Source organism: Ciconia boyciana, chromosome 14 (assembly GCF_034638445.1).
Source record: "Ciconia boyciana chromosome 14, ASM3463844v1, whole genome shotgun sequence".
Taxonomy (NCBI): Eukaryota; Metazoa; Chordata; class Aves; order Ciconiiformes; family Ciconiidae; genus Ciconia; species Ciconia boyciana.
In genome coordinates this window covers 17,448,407-17,471,378 of record NC_132947.1, presented here as the reverse complement: position 1 = coordinate 17,471,378, position 22,972 = coordinate 17,448,407, and the positions used below count along the sequence as shown (strand labels likewise).

The 22,972-nt window shown below is 39.6% G+C and overlaps 1 protein-coding gene across 4 annotated transcripts in view; it reads left to right on the top strand.

Annotated features, from left to right (window-relative positions):
* RALGAPB (Ral GTPase activating protein non-catalytic subunit beta) overlaps nucleotides 1-22,972 on the top strand; it is a 67,287-nt gene that overhangs the window by 15,192 nt on the left and 29,123 nt on the right. For 3 of the 4 annotated variants that reach the window (XM_072878842.1, XM_072878844.1, XM_072878845.1), the window contains exons 6-16: nucleotides 2,162-2,293; nucleotides 3,449-3,627; nucleotides 6,923-7,071; nucleotides 7,182-7,398; nucleotides 14,345-14,546; nucleotides 16,000-16,167; nucleotides 17,273-17,387; nucleotides 17,639-17,786; nucleotides 20,514-20,578; nucleotides 20,777-20,909; nucleotides 22,336-22,469. In XM_072878842.1, coding sequence (XP_072734943.1) covers nucleotides 2,162-2,293; nucleotides 3,449-3,627; nucleotides 6,923-7,071; nucleotides 7,182-7,398; nucleotides 14,345-14,546; nucleotides 16,000-16,167; nucleotides 17,273-17,387; nucleotides 17,639-17,786; nucleotides 20,514-20,578; nucleotides 20,777-20,909; nucleotides 22,336-22,469 — 1,642 coding nt within the window. The remainder of the gene's footprint in view (nucleotides 1-2,161; nucleotides 2,294-3,448; nucleotides 3,628-6,922; nucleotides 7,072-7,181; nucleotides 7,399-14,344; nucleotides 14,547-15,999; nucleotides 16,168-17,272; nucleotides 17,388-17,638; nucleotides 17,787-20,513; nucleotides 20,579-20,776; nucleotides 20,910-22,335; nucleotides 22,470-22,972) is intronic. The other variant, XM_072878846.1, reaches the window with a different exon arrangement.

Sequence of the window (22,972 nt, the reverse complement as noted above, 5' to 3'; positions counted from 1 at the left end):
AGATGTAGCGTTGCATAACAGAAAATATTTTATGATTCACTGATCTGAAAAGAACAGCCCTGTCTCAAAACATGCGTTGGTGTTCTGCTCCATGCACTATGCCCACGCTTTATCTTCCACTGTTGACTAGCAGTCTTAGTTCTGTTGATGCATAGTAATCTGCAGATTTTCTGTAATGTTTTAGTCTGCTGTTCAGTACTGTTGGTTTACGCCTAATACACAGAAAGCTGAACTCCTCTGAGGCTAACTCTAAATTCAGTGGTATTTTAAGCTGCACTTTTAATACTTGAATGAAGCTCCAGCTTCAAACAGTTAGTGTTGTTCTAGTAAACAGTTTTCTGAATTGGGATATTAGCAATAAGCTGAGAGTAAATGTCTCAACTTAAAACCATATGGAAAATTATATTTGGAAATCTGTACACATACGCAGTGTTAATCTGTGTCCATGGCTATGACTTCATAGCAGGATGAAACTAGGCTCTTAGTTGTGTTGCCATACCAGTAGATTCTTCTTTTACCCATCTAGGGTGCTTTAAGTCTATTTTAACTGTCTTGGATGTGTGGACTGCAATTTATTTCTGTTTTCAGTCAATCTTGAAAATGTCCCAAACTTCAGTTAAGATTATAACTGAAATGGCCGTGCTCCTTGAAAAACTGATTTCTTGCAGCTCATAAGGGGAGAATTGTGAAGTAGTGCCGTCTACTGCAGAACAGAGATATGAGGCATGACTTTGCATGGGGTGTGCTCAGACTTTTCTGGGTTTGTCAGAGCTAGGTAATTCCTCAGCAGAAACCTACTATGGGGTGATGCCTGTGGGGCACTAAATGTAAATGAGTGCTGGGGCATCAGTGTGGCATACTGGAAAGCAGTTACTGCCTGGTACAGGTGCGTGTGTTTCTGGTTTGGACTTGAAGGCCTCATGTTCTAAAGCTCACTTGCTTTTCTATTCAAGCTAGTTACTATGATAGCCTGTGATTTGAAACACACTTAGTTGTATTTTTAGTATTTTGCATTAGTTGGCTCCAAGTTACTGTAGTGCCCAGTGCTGGGGAAGGTGGAAGATGGTAATTCAGCCTATTTAACTCTTGGTTTAGGAGTTGGCCATAGACTTCTGCTCTCCTCATTTCTCCTAGTTGTAATGACTTTACCTCTGTAAAACTATGTCTTTATAAGTGGGCAACGATGAAATGGGACACTTGTCCATTACAAGCAACTCTTAGCTTAGAAATAAGGGCATGATAACTGAAGCAAGAAATGGTGCTAAAAGTGAGTTTAGCTTAGGGAAAGACAAAAACTGATTTCTGGGAGTGCTCGAATATTGAGAAGGTACAACTCAGATCTTTTCCATCCTTTTAGAGAACACCAAGATTGTGTTGATCAGGGAAATTGATCTGTAAGTTTGCAAAGCTGGGAATGAAGCAGGGGTTGAATCAGACAGCAGTGGCTCAGTGAAGCTTATTGGTGACTTGTCAGGTAGTTACAGGACATCTAGAGAAAGATCTCCATTTGTCAAAACTATTACTCTCATGATACTGCATTACTGTGAAGCCCTCTGTGGGTTTGCTCTTCACTGTTCTGCAACTCCCAGCTTCTGCAAAACATAGTGCATCTTTTCTGAAGAGCTTGCTGCTCTGTGGCTTGCAAATCCTGTGCTGCTTGTAGGATGGCATCGAGTGTTGCTCAGTGTGCTGGTGTAAATTGCAAGTCATCAGTAACTTGGAGTTTAGACCTGTAACCTAATGTGAGTTGTTGGTGTCATTGGACACTTTAGCTAAAGATCCTAGAGAATAAAGGCTTAAATTCCTTCTTTTTTTTTTTCCCCCCTTCTCCCTTCTTATGTAACATCTTGTCAGTTATGTGTGTGCCTATGTTAATTGGTAACCCCCCTGGCTAAACAGATGGGAGAGCTGCTATGGGGTGTTATGCCTTAGCAGCTCTTTGATTTGGTTGGACCTTTGAGCAGGCTCCAAGGCACGTACCCTTCAAAGCTTTAAGAGGGCTAAATGATTGTATAAAACGGGGATCTCTAGGAAAACTTGGGATCTGGTGGTGTTGCTTGTGGGTCACCTGTGGACTGCTGATACCTTTGAGGCTCAAATGCACTGTTAAATTTTTGAGGAGTATTAACTGAATGACAGATCTGTCTGACTTGCTTTCTAGATTGCTGCGTTTTACATATGGACCTTCATTTCCTCCATTTAAAATTCCTGATGAAGATGCTGGTCTGATTCCTCCTGAAATGGATAATGAGTGTGTTGCACAAACTTGGTTTCGCTTTTTACACATGCTGAGGTATTGTAATTGCAGCCATCCATTGTTCATATTCTTGCATCATTTCTATAAATTTGCATGACAGATGAAAAATTTATCTGAAGATTGCTAAGATTAAGCACCTAATTAGAATAAAGCACGAGAGAATTGTTGTACCAGTGCCCTGCAGTAGTCCAGGACAAGGTTTTGAGTAGGTTGTTCAACTTTGAACTCTTTGACTCTTTCAGAATGTAAACTGGTTCATTTAATTAAAAAGTTTTTAGCTATTTGGCATTTTGGAGGATCTGAAAAACAAGACTTCAATACAATTTTGTTTCTCTGAGATAGCAAACAGGAAAAGCAGAACAATAGCTCAGAGACGTATACTGCTTCCATTTATTCTCCAGGGTGTTAAATTTAACCTACAAAAGATTATTTTTAAAATGGGTGTATGTTTGTTTCTATGAAGAAAGCTATACAGTTAATTTTAACATCCATGTTACTCTTCCTTAAATACACAACTGAACCAAGCGGCATGCTTGGTTTTAAAGATTCTCGGGAATGGTATGACATTAATGTTCTGAATGGCCAGAATAATAACCTTTTAATATAAACATTATGTACTAATTAAAGCTAGATAAACATTGCACTGTTCAAAATCTACTTCTTGACTAACTTAAAAAAAAAGTTTGTGTTTTTCTTTTGTGATAGTAATGTCACAAGTACCCTACTCTTCAAATCTGGAATTGCTGTTACAGGATTTGTATCACTCAGGAAATATTGCTCAAACTCTTACAACCTACTCCCTTTCTTGTCACTGGTTGCTGGCAGTATTTAATTCATTGTTTACCTTTTAGGAATAATTCTATCAATGTGAGGACCTCTTAAACTGAGTTCAAAAGACCTCACAAGTTATTAATATTACTGCAGCGGTGGGATTATTCTGTCAAGTGTATGCTCTGGTTCATTGGATCTTAATAAAATTATTCAGTGTAATTTGGATAATGTTTGAAATTAAGACAACCAGGAAGTTAGTTGACTTCCTGTGATGGAGTAACAGCTAAAAATATATTGATATTGGATGATGTTTTGTGTTGTTATTTAAATGCCTTAAACTATTGTGTCTTTAAGTATTTTAAAAATCCTAACAGCTGTTCTTAAACTGACTAAAATATATTTTGCTCTCTTTGTATGCAGTAATCCTGTGGATTTGAGTAACCCAGCCATTATTAGCTCTACCCCCAAATTTCAGGAGCAGTTTCTGAATGTGAGTGGGATGACTCAAGAACTGAATCAGTACCCCTGCCTTAAACATCTGCCTCAAATATTCTTTCGTGCCATGCGTGGGATCAGCTGTTTAGTGGATGCATTCCTAGGTAATGCTTTTGTCTTACCTGTGGATAGCTAGGAATAGTAACTGAATCATTATTTTATTCTCTTTATTTAAAGATAATAAAATGGCTATCTTCTCCATAAATACAGCCATAACAATTTATCATTTGCAAGTATATCCTGGAATTGATAGGGAAGGGACCTCAGGTCACTTTTAAATGACCATCTGTATACACAATAATAATATTTGAATGCATGAAGTTGTAGATGGCTTTAATTTCAAATACAAAACAAATAAATAAATCTGAAGTCTAAAATAAAGCCAGCTATCTCTTCCCCAAACAAGGCTTCTTTCTCTTTTTGTCTAATCAACAATGCAAGTGCTATGCTTTTAGCATTTTGTGAGCACTGACCACTTTGTTTATAAACTTTGTGGCAACAGCTGTGTGCAGTACCTGTTTTTATAAGGTACTGTATTTTGACTGTCATCTTCAGATCTTTATACTACAAGTGCCAGTTTCACTTAGTTTATGATTAGTGGGTGACTAGTACTGCTGAGAAAAGCTGTGTTTCTTTGTGTCTACTGGTAACTAAGTAGCTCAAATTTGACTGAAAGGTAATGTAGATGTAAACACTGGCTGGTAAGTTTTAAGTAACACTATATAGCACCTGAAATCTGACGCATTATTCTTGGTATGCTTCAGGCTTATTAAAAATTCTTCAGAGATAATGTGCTATTGTAAATTCTGAAGAGCTGCCTGTCTCCTACTGCTTTTTTGCTTAAATGTATGCAAACAAATGTTGTCATCTGCCAGAAGTGTGAGCTGATGTGAGACTGCAGAAGACTTGAGCAGACACAAAAACTGTGTTCAGAAAAAAAAAATTGGCTGTGGAATTAGACTATCAGCTTTTACATGTTGTTTGTCTTTTGGAAAAACCTCAATGATTTAGTCCTTTTAAGCAAAGTACCTCAAGATCCTCCTGTCTCACTGAATTAAAAGATCCTTTTTACTAGAAATACATTCTGTGTTTCTGTAAAAAATAATGCAAGGAAAAGGCTTATTGGTACTGTATTCCCCACTGCAAACAATTTTTTGTCACTATAGATTCCACTTTTGTAGAAATAGCTTTCTTTAAAAAGCTAAGTGATGTAAAAGAGCAAATGATCATTTTTCTGAAGCTGTGATATAGAATCTTGAAACCTGTTGCATCCACTGTGTTCTTCTGGATGTCTTGCCACTGATTTTAAGGAGTTCTAATGATTGCTTTTTACTAATACCAGATGTGAGATTTAAAATATTCAGCAGTCTGTCAAATAATATCACAATTTGTTAAAGAAGGATTCTGTATAGGCAATATATGGCCTAACCTTATGAAAACAACCTCCTTGTTACTCTGTCAAACTCCATCTTCCTACCTATGATAACAGGATTTGGCAGTCTGCACTGAAACAATAATTAAAAAAGTCCAACTGAGCATTGGTAGAAGGTGTTCCTCTGAAGTGTCTTTTACTGGCTGTGTAAGCTGAATTAAAAATGTTTTGAAAAAGCTGTTAAATATAGTATGTATGTATTGAGGGGAAAAAATACTATATTCAAGGTTTTTTGTGAAAGTGTGGTTAGTGATTAATTTTCAGGGAATAAAATAGTTTGTAATGTAAGACTCATGAGGCGGGTGTCTTGTAGTGGAGGCAGAGGAAGAAGCTGAGCAGCTTTTAGCTTTGCACAGTGCATGCACCTCTACTGGGATAGCTGTTGTAGTTAATTCCTCTTGGACCTTAAAAATAGTCTGGGGTTCTTCTCTGAGACTTTTAACCCACTAACGGTGTGGTAGTCTTTGTGTTCTGCATCTGGCTGCCTGCAACTCCATTCCCACGGGGGTGACTGGCCACATACACAACTCCTTGTCTGGATGCAGTGGTGGGGGGGTGTGACAGTATCTGAGGCTGGGGTCTTCCACGCTGGCCAGCTGTGGAGCACTGCTGTGGGCCCCTGGCAGCCCAGACTCTCCTGTAAGCACACCAGGAGCTTTGCTGTCTACATGAGCTTTTGATAGGATGTTGAACTGGGGACTTCAGACTTCTGAAGATCTCATGTAGCAAGATGAGGCACCTAGGGTGATGATAGCCCACCTGGAGTTCAAAGACAAAGACTGCTGACTATGATGCACTCGGGCACAGGAGAGCCTTTGGTGAAATTACATTCAAGCTGTAGGTGTGGATGTGAGAGTGTGCTCAGGCAGACTTTAGAGCTGCAGTATGGACCCCTTCAGCTAAGGCTAATGGGAGATCTCATTGCCTTCTACCCCAAGTGCCAAAGCGCATGGTTTTTATCTCACCCTCACTGATATGTACTTACATGATGTGTGCACTTGGCAAAATACTGCATCCTCTTTTCCAAAAAAGTGTACCAAAACAATACATTTCATAGTGCATACTCTGCCTCTGCATGGGGTGTAACACTAATGGTTTAGCAGGAGTTAGTTGTTCTGTAATGTGTTACGAAAAGTACTTGTGTGCTTTAACTTGTTAAAAAAAAATCTGTGTCAAATCTTCAAGCACACTGCAATTCTACACTTAATTTCTCAAATGGGGTGTGAGGGTGGTGGTATTCATTAAAGTGGTGTTTGTCACTTCAGGTTTTGCAGAGGGCTAGTTGCTTCTGATTCTGACTGGGAAAAGTAGCTTTATACACCATGGGTATTTCCCTGAAGCTGGGTAAAGACTGGTCTAATGTCCTGCTGCTGCCAGAAAACTTATAGCTTGCTCTGCATTCTTACCCCATCTCTTGTACTGACTTAGTATTTAACTGTTCAGCAACCTGATTCAGCTCACAAAAACAGCAGAAAACTGCATGGTGGATGGGTTTCATCTTAAGTTAGTGAGCTAAGTTGGTTTTGAAGGGTCAGAAAGCTTAGAGCTGTCTCGGAACAGGGCGTGGGAGGTATGGTTGGGAAAGAAAGGCAAAGGTGAGAGGCATCTGAATTTTGGCAGGAGTGAGCTGTTAAATTGGCTTTGGCAAATGAACCTTGCCCCTTTCCCTCTGCCTGCTCCTAGAATTGGTCCTCCTGTGTGCCATTTTCCATGTTCTTAAGGTGTGGGGTTCTTTGGTGTGTTTTTTAATCATTTATTATCTAATGCAAGCAGGGTTTTCTTTTGCTTGTGCATTTATTTCTGCTAATAGTAAAAGGGAAAAGATGTTTTTTCTTAGTACTGCTGTTTTGGGGGGCAAGGGAGAAAGCTTGTCTATTTATGGAAGGTCCAGATGCTTTCTAACTGCGCTGCTGTGTATGAGCCTATGGCATTCTTGCTGAAAGCTTGCTTTATTTCTTGATCTACAGGCATTTCACGACCCCGGTCAGATAGCGCACCACCCACGCCAGTAAATAGGCTGAGCATGCCCCAGAACACTGCTATCAACACCACTCCACCCCATAACCGAAGGCATCGGGCAGTGACTGTGAATAAAGCAACAATGAAAACCAGCACTGTAAGATTTCACGTTCTGTATTTACGTAGCTGACCCTTTTGATGCTTTCCTCGGTTGGAGGAAGTAACTTCCTTCCTTCTAGGAGCTGATCTGTTCTTCTGTTCAAACAGGTAACTACTGCACACACTTCAAAAGTGCAGCACCAACCCTCCTCTACTTCTCCGCTCTCTAGCCCAAACCAGACAAGTTCAGAGCCACGGCCACTACCAGCTCCTCGCAGGCCAAAGGTTAACAGCATCTTGAACCTCTTTGGATCGTGGCTATTTGATGCAGCATTTGTTCACTGTAAACTTCATAATGGAATAAACCGAGACAGCAGCATGACTGGTAAATATTACTGAAAAATATACGTACAGTTTTTTCCTTGTTTTATTGACATTTCCTACCTGCAAGATTAACATATGCATATAAAAAAAAAAATCTCAAGTGCTGTATTGTAGTTAACCCCTCCCAGCTGAGCCAGCACCTGTTATTAGCTGAGCAGATGTTTGGGGGCTTTAAAATTAAAAAAAAAAAATCACTTTTTACTATTAAACACTCCCTTGCTCTAACAAGCATGGCAGTCGCAATTATGCTAGTGGGGAAAATTTTGTTAAGTGAAGGAAATAATGTGATGAGAGTCCACTTCCTAATTTGAAATCCACTTGAGTAGGTCTGAGTAACAGCAGCTTTTTATAGTGACTCTTTAATGTTTGAAAAATTGTCAAACATCACTCCAGGTACTGCACAAAGTAGTACTTCTTGGTTTTTGGAGAGTGTTATGAAAACAGAAGTCCTTAAAATAGCAAGTGAAGTTGCTGCCTCTCAGTGACGGTTGCGATGTGTTTCCATATATGGCTTGATACCTTGGTTGTCTTCAGTCCTTAACTGGTAGATTTATTTTGTCTCCTATGTTTTGCTCAGCTTTAGAGGCTAGATGTTTTGAGACATGATAGCAGAATTAGTGCTCTGCTCAGGGAGGCTTTTTAGCACTCTTCTTCCTTTTGGTGGTGATATTCAGAAAAGAATAAACTTTCTCACTCCTTGCATTTTTCCCCGTTCTTCAAGTAGTATTTTGAATGTCTGCTAAACTCTTCCAAGAGATCTAGCTATCAGGAGCTCACTGGCCTAAGTAAGGGAAAACAGCAGGACGAGATTTGTTGTAGCAAGTTGGGTTTATAGTGGGACTTGACAGCAGCAGATAAACTGATCTTCCTTGTTTGTTGTGTCACAAATCCCTGTATGGAGGCGATGGGTTTAGGATTTGGGGGCTGTTAAAGGTAATTCTGGGTATGCAGCATGTGGTTTTTGAAAGTGTTCAGTCATGGATTTCTGTGGCAGGAGGTTCAAGTCCCTCTGTAAAAGGCCCATGACACATTGCTAGAGAAATAGCTGAGCTTAGGAAGGAGTAAAGTATGATTTGAGGGTGTGTTCAGTTGCATATGCAGCTGATGTATTTCTGAATTTAATGCTTTTCAGATTGATTGGATCACTTTAATTTTGACATAACCTGTATCTTGAGCAATTTTAATGAAGTGCTTAACATAAAAAGGATGTCAGCTGGGATGCTGCTCATGCAACAGTGTCAGCTGTAAACAGAGGTATTGTGATTCTAGCAGAAGTAGTGTCATCCACAATCGAAACGATTGACATCCTTCAAGGGGTTCCGGGGCCTTCTATTCCTATATGCAATGTCTTAAGTCACCTACCAGCAGTCAGAAAATGGTAATTGCTAGCCTTACAGAGGGACTCACTACCTTCCTGAAAACTAGAAACAACTATTTGAAAATCGCTTGATTCTGTTCCTCCTCCATGCTCTTCAGAGCTGTCCATAGTGAGACCAGTCTTTGCACGTCATGTGTTCTGCCACTTATTAGCAGCAGTGGATCTGAGAGAATTATGCTGGTGGAGACCTAGAAAACTGGCTGTGTTATGTCCCGCTTTTCTAGCGATTTGGAAGACAGAATTAACTTACAGAATTTAGTCAAGTGTTTGCTGCCCTTCCAGGATGCCAAGAGTGTTACTGCTGTGTAAAGTACTGGTCACAGCAATGCCATGGCAAGCTGTTGGACAAGAGTGAACTGAAGATGGACCCATACTGCTGAAACTTTGTAGAGAGGCACCAAAGTCGGACTGCCTGATTGATCCTTTTGGATAAATCCTCTTGCTCAGCCTCTGCTTTAGGTGGGAAAATGTAGCAAGACTTGTAAGGGGCTAGGCTCCTGCAGTTTCTGTTGACTTGAAGCATCAGTGTCTTTTAAATCAGGTTTAAGTCCAAATTGAAAAGCTTCTGTTCTGGGAGTCTAATCTGTGAAGCTTGATGCCTCCAGGTGAAGTCTTTTCCTCCTCAAGCAGTGTAAGACAGGAGGTGCTGTGCTGGACTGATGAGGTGGGCCTGGAGGGTTGTGTACTGTGGTCCTGCTCCATCACACAAGTGGGGCCCATCAGTAATAATCAAGATCTGCATGTTGTGCCCCTCCACCTGCCTCTGCTCATGCTACCAAATACAGATGTGGCTTGAAGAAAGAGGGCAGCAGAGAAGAGACAGTTAGCTGCCACAATCCCTACCCTTAGGAAAGAGGACAAAAATAAATCTGCTTGTTATAAGACTTCTTTTTGGCTGCAGGTTGGCTCTATACCTGTATATGGTCCATCTGCTATGCTCCGTAGCCTGGTACAGTAATGCTTTTGGCACTAGCTTGAATATTCTTAGTGTGTTTGACACTGCTGTTGATAATCTTTGCATTAGCTTCAGGAAGCGCTATTATTTTTATGGATGCTTTAAATATTTTATGATTGGGAAGTGTCTGCACTTAAAATCAGCTTTGCTATGTACTATTGTCTTCCACTGGCCCACATGCACTATTTTTCTTTTAGGACTGGGACTGTAGCTGTACAAGATCTCAACAGCTTTAAACCCTTCTAATGTTGAGTTTGTTTCAATGCCATGCAGTTAAGAATTTCTTCTCTCATAGCTCTCTGATATGACTTCTCTGTTCATTGCTGGCTGGAGGACTGAGGACCACTTTGAAAAAGAAAGAGGTGAAATATCTTGATACAGATTGCTCCTTGGTCCTGCAGAGAGATCCCCTGCCCTGGGACACCTTTCTGGAACACTGCGTTTTCTAGTGTGTGTTTCTCATTCCTCTTCTGTCATGTGACACATTCTCAATGAGAACCCATATGACATGATTTCTAAAGAGGTATTCATGAGCTAAATGCGAGTGCTGAACAAGTAACCCTGTGGATGAGCTGCAGTCGTGAATTCTAGTTCAGAATTTAGTTCAGTTCTTTTAAACGAACCCTGCTGATTCACTTGAACTAGCATGTCGTCATTCTCCCATCTTACAACACAAGTCTTTTTGATGAGCTTTAGGAAGTAAAGAGCAGTTGATCAAGGCTGATGTGAATGAGTACCTATCTACCCTTGCTTTTCTCCTTGTCCTGGAGCCTCACATCTTACTACTTGAACTTTTTAACCTCCAGAAAGGAAGTCAAGAAAAACAACTGTGGTGGAAAAAATGTGCAGCTTTTTGTAGGTGGTGAGCTGAAAAAATATCTGGATGGGTGAAAGGGTAACTAAGCTTGCTCTACTTGACCCTGTTTTGGGCAGGCAGGTGGAACACTGACTATATCCTCTCCAGAGGTCCCCTCCAGCCTCAACTCTTCTCTGGTTCTGTCAGTATAACAGCTGCCCCACTGCTGTTCAATTTTCTGTCATCTTCATTGGTAAACTTCTTGTACCAATCCTTGCCTGATTCAGGATAACTGTATGTATTTCATGTTTGTGGTTGCTGTGGTTTTGTCTGTCTCTTTGGGAAGAGAGAATTGTTCTCTCCCACAAGATTAGCTGGAGGTCACTTGTATATGGCTGAGTACTGGTGGAGTTTATCACCTGGAGAGCAGTCTTCCTGTTTGCTCTTTGAGCCCCGTCCTTCAAGATAGTCTTGTGTCACTGTTTGGATTCTGAAGCAAAACAGTGATCTTATCATCATTGGTGTAATGCTTTTGTGCCTCGAGTGTCCTTTATCAGGTTTTAGTTTCTGCAATGAGACCTTGATGGTGAAGCTTTATGACTTTATAGCAGTCAGCTAATGAACATTACTCTGTATTGTGGTGAGAGAGGAAAGATGATCTGTTTGAAAATGCGTAGTGGGTTTGAAAGAAGCTGGATCCTGCTGGTGTAGTCTTTAGAATTAGATGGCTGCATGGTATGTATTTAGCTGTTAGTGTGGCATAAATAGCTCCCTATGATTGGTACTTGAGAACTCCTTCATAAGAAACTTGCTATGAAGCCTTTATGAAGTTAACCCTGAATAGGATAGCTCTGGGGTGTGTGTACATGTGCTGAGTGTAACTTCATTGGCAGGATGTGTTTCAGTTAGACAAGCTTGGCCATATGGTGCATGCTGCTGCTAGTTGCTGTCTTTAGCAACTTGTGAGAATTGGGAAAAACTCATGAATACCTTGTGCCAGCATTTCAGCAACTGAATCTTCCAATCTGATGGGCTTGTTTTTAATCCTTGTACTGAAAGTATCAGTCACAAGCCTGCTAGCTGTGTGTTTTATAGCAGCTGAAGGAGTCTTACCTAGGAGGGTTGCTGGTATCACCCAGGTGCTGTTGGCAGTGGGGGAGTCTTGGGGTATAGTTTTACCCTCATCTCTTCTGGCCCTACTGTCATTAATGTTAATGTCCCAAAGAATGTTTTGGGGGGTCTAGGAGCAAACTATAAGAAGCTCTGATTAGGGACATCTTGAGTGTTGCCGAGAGGCTTGGTCACAGATCTTGATCTGACCCTGCACATTCAAAGAAGCAGCTCTTATGAGGTGGTGGCATTCTCTCCTGGTACCTGGCTGCTGGAGTCTTTCCTCTCCTTTCTCTGGAGATTGTTTTTGAGATGTTAATATTTCTGGTAGTGTTCTGCCTTTTATTTCTGCTTTGGAAGACTGTTGATCAAGCTGGTGGTCAGGGGAGGCGTGCCCACGTATACTGGCTGCTGTTTAGGGTTGTTAGCAACTGGGGTTAGGGAAGACCGAGCTGTAATACGGTCAGGAGCTCGTGGTTTGGAAGCAGGAGTATTGCTGTGAGGAGACTCTGCAGGTAAGTAACCTTCCCCTTAGAAGTCACAGAAGCCTTAGGACAGCCTAGTGTATACTCCATATACAGTGCAACAAAGGGAAATGTACTTGAGCTGGGAAGGGTTAATACCTCCATTTAAAGAACTGATGTGCATTGATATGAACAGCTCTAAATCTTATTAGTATTTTGTAACTTTTTGTTCATTGTTTTGCATGGTACTTTCAAAACCATAATTTTGGACCTGAATGCCAATTTCCTATGTGTTTAACGAGCTTGCTATATCATAAAGCTTTTAATCTATTTTTTAAAAAAGCTAAAAGCTTCTTAACTTATATTACGATTTCACCATCTTAAAAGTATTTTATAACTACTGCTGTCCTTTGATTTGTTTCCATTTTATTTCTATTATCTTGCAGCATCTTTTATCCAAATTCTTCTTTCTTATAAATCTTGTAAGTAGGAACCAGTAGCTTTTCCTTAATTGCGGTCATGCTTTTCTTTTTCCATAATCCCATATTTTATTTGTAAATTCATTTTCATTGTCTTTTGTAGCTTTTGCACTTTTACTTGAAAAAGACAAGTAATTTTTTTGTGTGTGTTTTTGAATGGGGAGGATTGTTGGCAAAAGCAAATTAATCTGCCTGAATCAGTCCCATCTTTTCTGTACTTTAGTCTGTGATCATGTCATGAGTTTCAGGACTTTGCACTAACCATGTTTTTTTTACTTAAAGCTTATTTTACAGACCTAGTGTTTGATTTGTATGCATTGTGCATGTAGTGTTTTTTTCCAACTACAATATATTGCTGGGTAGCTTATTTAGGACAAAAAATGGCTCATGGGAAGATGCATAAAGATTTGTGCTTATTTGCTACTTACGTCATGAAAATTTGTAAGGTAACAGTAGGTTAAACCACGAATTTAAAGACAATAAATTAAGAGTAGACACTTGTCATTAGGATGTTTCCTTTAAAAATAAAACAACCCCCCCCCCATCTGTAAATTAACAACTATTCCAACTGTTGAAGTGTTAACGGGCCTTTTGTTTGCAAGACTGATTGTGAACCTGATGTTCCCCAGTGTCCCAGGCTTGAGATATGAGAAGTTCTCTGGTACTGGTAGAACTACATTGGTGTGATTCTGTTAGGAGCATGCATTATCTGTTGTTTGGTTTTGCAGCTTATTTTTTAAATAAGACAGTTTTGAAAATCAATATAGTCTTAGCTAAAAATAAGAAGGAATGTGCTCTTTCTGCCATTAATAATCAAAGAATGAAGCTGTCCAAGGGGGGGGGGAAAATCACATTGAGAGCAATATATCTTTTTTGGTTGCCATCCTGGAAGAAAGGATGAAGCCAGTAAAGCAAGTAGCCTCCTGCATCGTATGCACGTGACAGTGAAAGGGCACCAGAAATATCTCTGGAAAGATGCGAGTTCAGCTGGCTTGGACTGGCAGAACCGTCCTGCAGGGAGGGAGCACAAAGCTCGGCAGAACCACGTTCCGTTTAGGTAACAGCAGGCTCCCGAGAGACTTCTGTGGAGCGTATTGTGGGACAGGGAGTAGGAGAGGGCCAGCCTCCCTGGTAGCTGCTGTCCGGAGGCTGTCTAACCTCAAACTCATTTGGCAATTCTGTAGTCATGTGAGGGGAGAGGGACCAAATCAGGAAAGTGGGTTTCAGCAGATTTCTCTTTCTGATATGGGTCCTTAGAATTTTTGGATTTTTTTTTAATAAGTAAGTTTATACAACAAAACTGGATCAAAGCAGCTTGGTGTTCAGAGCAGCATTAGAGATCAGTTGGCCAGTTGAAAATTAAGCACTTACTTGGAGGTCACAATAATGGTGTTGTCTAAATGTTTTTTGGTATTTTAAGGCAGCAAGGCAAGGTGGTACTTCATTTTTCTGGAGATGAGAACTAGATGAGGGAAGATCCTTGTCCTCCAGAGAGGGTAGGAGGCTAATATTGGATATAAGCATACTTCTCCCAGCAGAAAATTGGGGCAGGCTCTAGAATATGAAGGTCAGTTATTGTCATCCTTATAAAGAAAAAAGTCAGTTACACCCACAAATACTTTCTAAACAGAGGCACTGACTCAAATATAGTGAACTAACAGCTTCATGATAACTACTAAATTTGACTTGATCTTTGTGTCCAGGATCCCATGAGCCTATAATATATGTAACAAAAGCAGTGAAACACTGTTTTTTCTCTTCCCAGCTATAGCAGCTCAAGCTAGCGTGGAGTTTCGCCGGAAAGGATCACAAATGTCCACAGACACAATGGCTTCCAACCCCATGTTTGATGCAAGTGAATTCCCAGACAACTATGAAGCGGGAAGGGCAGAGGCATGCGGGACACTGTGTAGGATATTTTGTAGCAAGAAGACTGGGGAGGAAATATTACCAGCTTACTTATCCCGGTACTAACCTATCTTCCAGTTGCTTTATTGGTATAACTTTATGGTGCAAATTAATTCACAATGAATAGCATTCGGTTGCTGTCTGAATCCGGTGTTGCCAATTCAAAAAAACTGGTTAGCCTTCAGATGCTGTAGGTGGGGATCCCTGGCTAAACCAAATAGTGATTTCCTTTCATCTTCTCATGATGCTGGTTTTCATTGGGTTTTCTTCAAGTTCAGTTGAAGGGAAGTCCCTTAAAGTGCCTCCCAGCTGGAAAGAATGTTGTCTTTTTATACTTTCTTGTCTCTTGTATTCTTGTTTTGGTTTTTGTTTGTTTTTTTTTAATTTGTCACTGAATATTGTTCAGGTAGAAAAAATAAGTGTGCAGACTTTGTACACTTTATTAGACCATGAAGGGTCTTATGTTGTCAAACACCACAACACTGGGGTGGAATGTGTTTGTGGGTTGTTTTTTTTTTTCTTTAAATACAGAAATGCACTAATACTCCATTATTTAAAACAATTGTGTTCTGAACTACCTCTGTTTACAGTTTTGTTTCTAATAAAATAAGGCAATCCTGCCTATCATAGTGTACCTTTTTTTCCAAATTTTTGTTAAAAAGTGAGACTAGCAAAGGCTAGAGGCAGAGAATCAACTTTAAGCCATGACTCTCTCAAACTGTTCAGGTACATTTCTCCCAGATGGCATCAAAACTTCCTGGAAGACTGAACTATTTTATTTCTTGCATGTTGTAGTGTGTTGTGTATAGATAGTTCATGTTTCTCTTACCCAGTCAGTGAGCAGTCTCCCAGTCAGTGAGCACTGAGATTCCTTTGTGTTTGCAAGCTTTTAAAAAAAAGTAAAATAAAGGGGATATAAGTATTCTCTAACATTTCTATAAGAAAATGCAAAAGAAGCTAACTGCTTTAGGATGATGGCCAGCTGGGTTCCTGCCCCCCTGCTTTTTCATTTGAACTGGTTATGATGGATATGTTTGGTCTCATTTTCCAAATTGCTGGTCAATGTGTCCTGTCCTGTTCCCCCCCAAAAAAATGATTTTGCAGTATTTTCCTTTGTGTTGGGGAGTTAAAATCAAGGTCTCACTCCTGTCTTTACATGGGGAAGGGAGTAGTGGGAGGGCACATGATCCAAGCGCTGTTAGTAAACATCTGGGCTGTATTTGCACAGCTCCCGGTCCATGAGTTGCAACAAAGGTTTCAATAAAACTGTGCTGCACTGGCTTTTCACATAAAATACATGTGATTTGTGAGGGGTTTTTTGTTAAGCTGGTTAGGTGCATTTGCCTGTGCTAAAGTAACTTGGGGGGGAATGCTCATATAAATGTTTCCTAGCTCTGATTTTGAAACTTTATTTTATGTAGAAAAGATCAAATAGTGGCTGCACATTCTTGTTCATGTGGGACGCTGATGCTTTTTATGTGCAAATAATTTAATCTTATCTTTCTTTGTCAGATTTTACATGCTTTTAATTCAGGGTTTGCAGATAGCAGATTTCGTTTGCCACCCCGTTCTTGCCAGTGTTATTTTAAACTCCCCTCCTTTGTTCTGCTGTGACCTGAAAGGGATTGATGTCGTGGTTCCTTATTTCATTTCGGCTCTTGAAACTATTTTACCTGACAGGTAAATTGCTATTTCCATATAAATCTCATCAGAAATGTGGGGAGGTGTTTATCTTTTGGGGTTTCTGTCATTCTTTAATAGTTTTCATTGAAGGAATTCTGTAATGTGGGCTCCATACTATGTATGTATTTGATAGAGCTTATGAAGTGCTGCTATTACCACTGGTTTTTAATTTTATTTAATGAAATTTTCTTTAAAGCAATAGTAGTGCTTATTTTAAATGAAATATGTGAGTTGTGTTATTTACATATCCACTGGTGGAAAGCAGTACCTGTAAGAATAGGGAAAAGGAGTGATTTAGCTCAAATATATTGAAAGCCTACTGATTTTTAAGTAAAATTTCACAGGATATTCATTAGTGGCTGTTGCTGCAGTGAATTCATTAAGAGAGTAATCTTGCACATCATTAAATAGAACAATTTATAATTTAGGCTGGTGAAATTGGAGTAGGTTCTTAAACCAGAAGATAATAACCTCACTTGTCAGACCTTTATGGATTTCTGGATGTTTTGCTAAGTAATTTAAGGCACTTAATACTACTCTGTGCATGCCTTCTTCAACATATGTTTTATGTCTTGGTACTGCATTTCATTTTTAAGTTATGCATAAAATATTATTTATCTTCTGGTCTTAAATCTGAGCCACTGCTTCTTTTGGATAGGTCTTACAAGTAGAAGAATTTGCTGGTGGCTACTGACAAAAGTTGATCTATTCGCTAAGCAGCTTGTGTTTTATGCAATATGTGCAGGGGCATGTTCTGTGGATCTCTGATAATCCTGGGTGGGTTTGAGTTGTAATAAGCCGGTAGAGGCTCATGATGGAAACTTCCTGCTTTGAAGATGCAGTATATGAATAATACTTTCAGCTCATTGCTTTTATATGGGGTACAGAATCCTTAGCAAGTGATGGTTCCTGCATGAATTCATTGTGTTATTGCTGCTGTTTTTAAAAAAAAAAAATCCTGAGCCCAGAAAGAAATAGCTACACTGTATACTGCAAATTATTTAAGACCACTGGGTGGCTGTGTGTTTAATTTTAACTTAATTAAATTTGGCTCCAAATTCCTGTGAAAAGTTGATTAACTGTATGATGCTTTGATTTGCAGAGAACTCTCAAAGTTTAAAATCTATGTAAACCCCACAGAGCTAAGAAGAGCTTCAATTAACATCTTGCTGTCTCTGTTGCCTCTCCCTCATCACTTTGGAACCATAAAGTCTGAGGTAGTAAACTTACCACTTTGTTTTGCATTTCCATTTTTGTTTTCCTGGATGTTTTGGAGTGGGATTTGGATGACTTGTGGGTTTTATTTGGTGTTCTATTTAGCACTGAAACTCTTACAGCAAGTGTGTAACAGTAAGACTGTGTTAGAAGTTGTCAGTACCAGTGTGTGCTGTGGATATTGACTTTTGAAACCAATACCATGCTGGTGTGATCTCTAATTGAAACTGAAATAAATGTATTTTTCCTTCAGGTTGTCCTGGAAGGGAAGTTCAGCAATGATGACAGCTCAACGTATGATAAGCCAGTAACCTTCCTTTCCTTGAAGCTGAGGCTTGTGAATATACTTATAGGAGCTTTGCAAACAGAAACAGATCCCAACAACACTCAAATGATACTAGGTTATTTCAACTTTTTTAATTTATTAACTGTGTTATAGAAGTGTCTGTCTTAAACCATATTATTCCAGGACAGATTATTAGTCATGTGTTGCTTTGCAAGAAAAAAAGATAAAATTCCTGGCAGGTTGTCATCTATGTAATCTCCTTCATACTGTGAAAACACCTTGAAAAGCCTCACTTTTTTGTTAAAGTTATCTCCCTCTTTTTACAAATGTGGAATAGTACGTGAAAAGTAGAGGCAGAAGTAAAGCACATTCTAGCAGGAAAAGTCAGTCATAAATAGGAATGGAAATAGGAAAAAAATGTTGTTTTAATGTTGGGAAGGATTCTTGACTAGTGGGTTACAGGGGACACTTTAGTTTTTGGCATGATTAAGCCTAGAAACAAATTGAAATACTGGATGGCTAGTGGTCCAGCACTGGCAGAATGCAGATGACATTTGTTTAGCACTGTGTAAATCCTCAGACAAAGCTTTGGAATAGAGTCTGGAGTTGTGTTGTAGTTTGGCAACAAGCTGCTCTTTGAGGAAATGAGTGTATTAACATTATTCTGAATACTCAGAAAGTAGAAGCTGAAAGCTTCAATAGTGCATAATCTGTCAAGTTAGATATTTTCAGACCAGTAAAAAATGTACTTGCCTTTTATTCCACCCCGTCCCCCTTATTTTTGTCTCTTTATTTAGAAGTGCCTTTTTCCACATTATGGTATTCTTGTCCTTCAATAATTACAATACTACTTTGCTTTTGTCTGTTTAAAAAGGAAATGGAGTTGCACTGCGGTAGGAGGTGTCTGCCTTGTTCTGGAAGACAGAGAGCCTACCTGATTAATAGGGGAGGGAAAGAAAATGGCATGAGCAATGAAGTAAATAGAAACAAATCTAGTCTGCAAAGGCTTTCGGAAAGTTTGCTTGCAGTGGTTGACATACTTCCTTTACTGGTGGAAGACTAGGGGAGAATGATTTGAAATAATGATTTGCAGCCACTGCTGGTGAAGGGATGAGGATATTTATGGTTTCAAAGCGATCCTCCAAGCAAGACCCACAGAGCATCGGTGCACAGGGGGTTGCAGCACCTTGGGAACCGCAGGGTGATGCTCTGGTAAATCCTACCCTTGCGTTCCGGTACGCCTCCGCTGCAAGTTGGTGCTTGCATCCAGCTGGGTAGATGCTCTGTCTCAAATGGTTTTTACCATTACTACTTCCACGATAGTCCATACCAATCCATCTCCCCTGTATTTCTGTTGTTAAACTCCTGTTTCCGTGTGTGAAGTTATTTCCTCTGGCTTTGGTTGGAGAGGATTGATGAATCTCCAGTTTAGTCAGAGATTCTCACACGTGCCACCGGCTTCTCAACAAAAATCAGTGTTTGTTTCCAGCTGCTCACTAAACTTTTGACAGTGAGTGGTGCATTTCCCTTCATTATAGCAAGTGGTGTTTTCCTAAACACTCATTGTTGGGGGAGGGAACATGACAGAAAATTAAAATTGATGCCACTGGGTGCATCAGTGTCAGCCTGTTACAGGTCTGTGTCCTTACTGCTTCTTTCCTCATTGCCTGGGGGTGATGCTGCCAAGCAGATACAGGCTGTTCACGCTAGTTGACTTAAGGCACCCTGAATGCATTGGCAATTTTAATTTAAGTGTTACACTTTGTGTAGCCATCTCTTCCATCTTGGGAGAGATTAACTGCCTGCTGGCTAGTTTGGATGCAGTAGGGTTGACTACCCCTGCACTTAGAGCTTCAGCTGTTTCAATACAGTATTTTGGGCACTGATGGAAAACAAAGCACACAAAGCAAAAGGCTGGGATGACTTCCAGGTAGAGAGAATTTCAGTATATGCCACCTCACTGGCCTCCTGATTTAGGAAATTGGGTTTATATTTTAGCCAAATTGAAATGAAAGCAATTTTTAGTTTGCTCTACAAACCCACAGATTATCAAGGATGTAGTTTGTTGTGATAGTCCTGTTTTTGGTTGGTTTTTTTTGTGGGGCAGGGGCAGAAATGTCTTTATGAGTATAAAACTCCTTGTGCTATGGTGGTTTGGGGGTTCATTTCACTGGTCACACATCAGTATGAGACAAGCGTGGTCCCTTGCACTGATGCCTTAAGGGTTGCTGAATGGACCAGACATTATTCACTTTCTCTTCCAGCAGGTTGCTGTCTGTACTGCTAGTTCATTAAGACTTGAAAACATGTTTTTGTTTGCCAGTCCCCAGCTGCCTTTTGGCTCCTAATGGCCAAACTGGGGAAGGGAGCCTCTTTGTGCTAGGCACAAAGAACATAGCCAAGGCTATGTTCTGTATAACCCTTGCTTTGGACTATGCAGCTCATTTTAGCTCTCTTGGTTATCTAACAAATACTGTTATTTTATTCACAGAATCAGTAGATATCCTTAAATGTAACCTGAGTTTTTAAATGAGCACAATCTGATGGGAGACAAGGAATGATTCCAGCCCTTCTGTGAAAGCAAAATCTTTCTGAACTGAGGAATTTGAAAAACCTATGTTCAAAGCATTTTTTAAATAGCTGAAAGCACTCTATCTCAGCTCTCATCTGCTTCAAATGGCTAAGCCTGAAGCAAATCCTATGTTTTATAAAACTCTTTATAAGAGTTTTTATAAAACAGGGTGGCGATCCTGTATGTTAGACCTTCAGTGCTTCTTTGTAAATTTTAGCAGTGAATATTCTACTGCAATCTTTAGTAACCTTCTTATATCTGATTCTTCAGGTGCAATGTTAAATATTGTTCAAGATTCAGCACTGTTAGAAGCCATTGGCTGTCAGATGGAAACGGTAAGTATTTTTTGTTTATGAAGTTACCACTTCAGAAAGAATGCATTACTCATTTTACCTGCTGTTGTAAGGTGCTCGGTTAGCATCTTGAGGTTTGATCATCTTTTTTTCTCCATTGTATCTGAGAGCATCCTCTAGTATAGGGAACTCTACTCAGAAAAATCTTCTTATTGCTCAAAACTGACTTTCAATTTGCAGAATGGTGGTGAAAATAACCTCTTCAAAAGCCACAGTCGTACTAACAGTGGCATTAGCACTGCAAGTGGAGGCAGTACAGAGCCCACAACACCAGATAGTGAGAGACCAGCACAAGCCCTTCTGAGGGATTATGGTAAGTATAGCTCTTTTGGAAAAAAACTCTGTCTTTATATGTCAGGATGATGTTTTTGTGGTTTGTGGGTTTTTTTTCTCTTCCTAATTCTGGCTAATACATTAATGTGCATGGGTGTTTTGAACCCAGGGTGGATAGCCCCTTTGTTTATTGCCAGTTTGTGCTCATATGTGCCCTTTAGTTGGTTGGCTTTTAATCCTACTAAAGGACTCTGTGAACATTTTAAAAATAAGAATGTAAAAGCTTATGAAAAAGGTGTTTGCAAACTGTTTTACTTCAGCGTATGTTTTCAGGACGCTTAGTTTTCACGAACAAAAATGGGATAAATGTACACCAAGTGTAAATGAATCGCTTCATTTGTTTTGGTAGCATTCTAAATGCTTACTGGACTTTTGCAGCACCTTTTCTTAAACTGTATTTAAAGAGTATTTGGGGGACTCCTGTTTTTATAGAGCAAGTAAGCAGAATGTTTGTGATGTGTCATTTGTTATAACAAGAGAATTTCTTAATTAACATTAGTTTGCTATGTCTTGTACCATGCATTTTTGAATCTTTGTAATAAAATCCATGTTCTACTAAATCTGTGTGTAGTAAGCTGGCCAAATGTAGAGATCCTGGAATTTAACTTGCTCCTTTGGTGGTCTTCAGTTTAACTGATGTTAACCAAATAAATGTGAGAACAGATCACCTTTATTATATTGTAACCTAGGTTGACAACTCTGTTTTTGCCAACCAAAAATGGTTTTTTTCCTCTAGTTCTATAACTCAGGAGAGGAGGGAGATTAGCAGGAAGATTTCAGTATATTCTAGGGATTCATATAAACATGTTGGTGCTTTCCCTACAGGATTTGTTTGTTTGAAATTATTAAAGTGCTCGTTTTCAGCATACCATTTGAATTGTGTGTTTAATTCATATGGGTTTTCATTGACGAGTCCTTGTAAAAATATCCCTTTGTAAGGTTAAAAATTTTTTTAAAAATATTTGACTTATTAAGTCTTTAAACCATGACATAGCTTGAAAGATATTTTTGTAATATTCATTTTATTGGATTTTTTTATTTCCTGTGCACAGAAAGTAAAGGTGTATGAAATTTGTGAAAAGAATTTGAAGCTGGATGCTTCAAACAAGAAAACTGAAAACAAGATGGTCTATTTTATTGGGATTATCCAAAATGTCTTTTTTAAAAAATAAAAAAAAAATTCAGATAAGCTAGTCTGAATGTATTTGTATAATGTCTGGTGGTGTATATAAGGGAGTTAGGATGTGCAGAAGTGACCAACTAAACTTCTGGATTCTGGGTTGTGTATAATTTTATTTTATGTGTGTATTGTGGCTGCTTTGGCTTGTGCCTGTGCTTTGCTTATTGTCACTAATGCTTAGTTATTTTCCCTCCCTGTGGTATGTGGTATTGGGGTTATATCCTAGCTCTTAATACAGATACAGCTGCTGGACTACTGATACGCAGTATTCACCTGGTAACCCAAAGACTCAACTCGCAGTGGAGGCAGGACATGAGTATCTCTCTGGCTGCACTGGAGCTTCTGTCTGGACTGGCAAAGGTGAGAGGTGAAGCTGTGTGTGCTCTGGCCTCTTCTCAAAGGGTGATTATAGTCCTGTTTAGGTGCAAGTCATGCCACCAACAGGTGTCTGTGTCTGAGTTTGTCAGCAAATGTTCTGTTTGGACACAAGAAAAAACAGTACTACTTTTGTACTTCATCTTCTAATGTAAATGCTTTGTGGCTCAAATGATGTGTGCCCTGTAAATGCCTCTTGGCTGAAAGTAAAGCTCAGGGTGGCTTGCTCAGATACACGTGGCTCTACTGTATGATTCTGGCTGGTTTTGTTGAGCTCGCTGGATGGCTCTTAACCTTTCTCATGGATTTCCATGTGTCTGGCTTTGTTTTTTGTTTTGTTTTTACACTACAGGGGATGCATCATGCAACCATATTAGGTTGCACAGTTGACGAAAAACTTGCCACTAAACTTCCAGTGGCAGTGTAGGGGCTTGAGCCATTAGTTCTCAACCCCACTGTAAACCATTTATCATTGTTTTGCTTGGTTG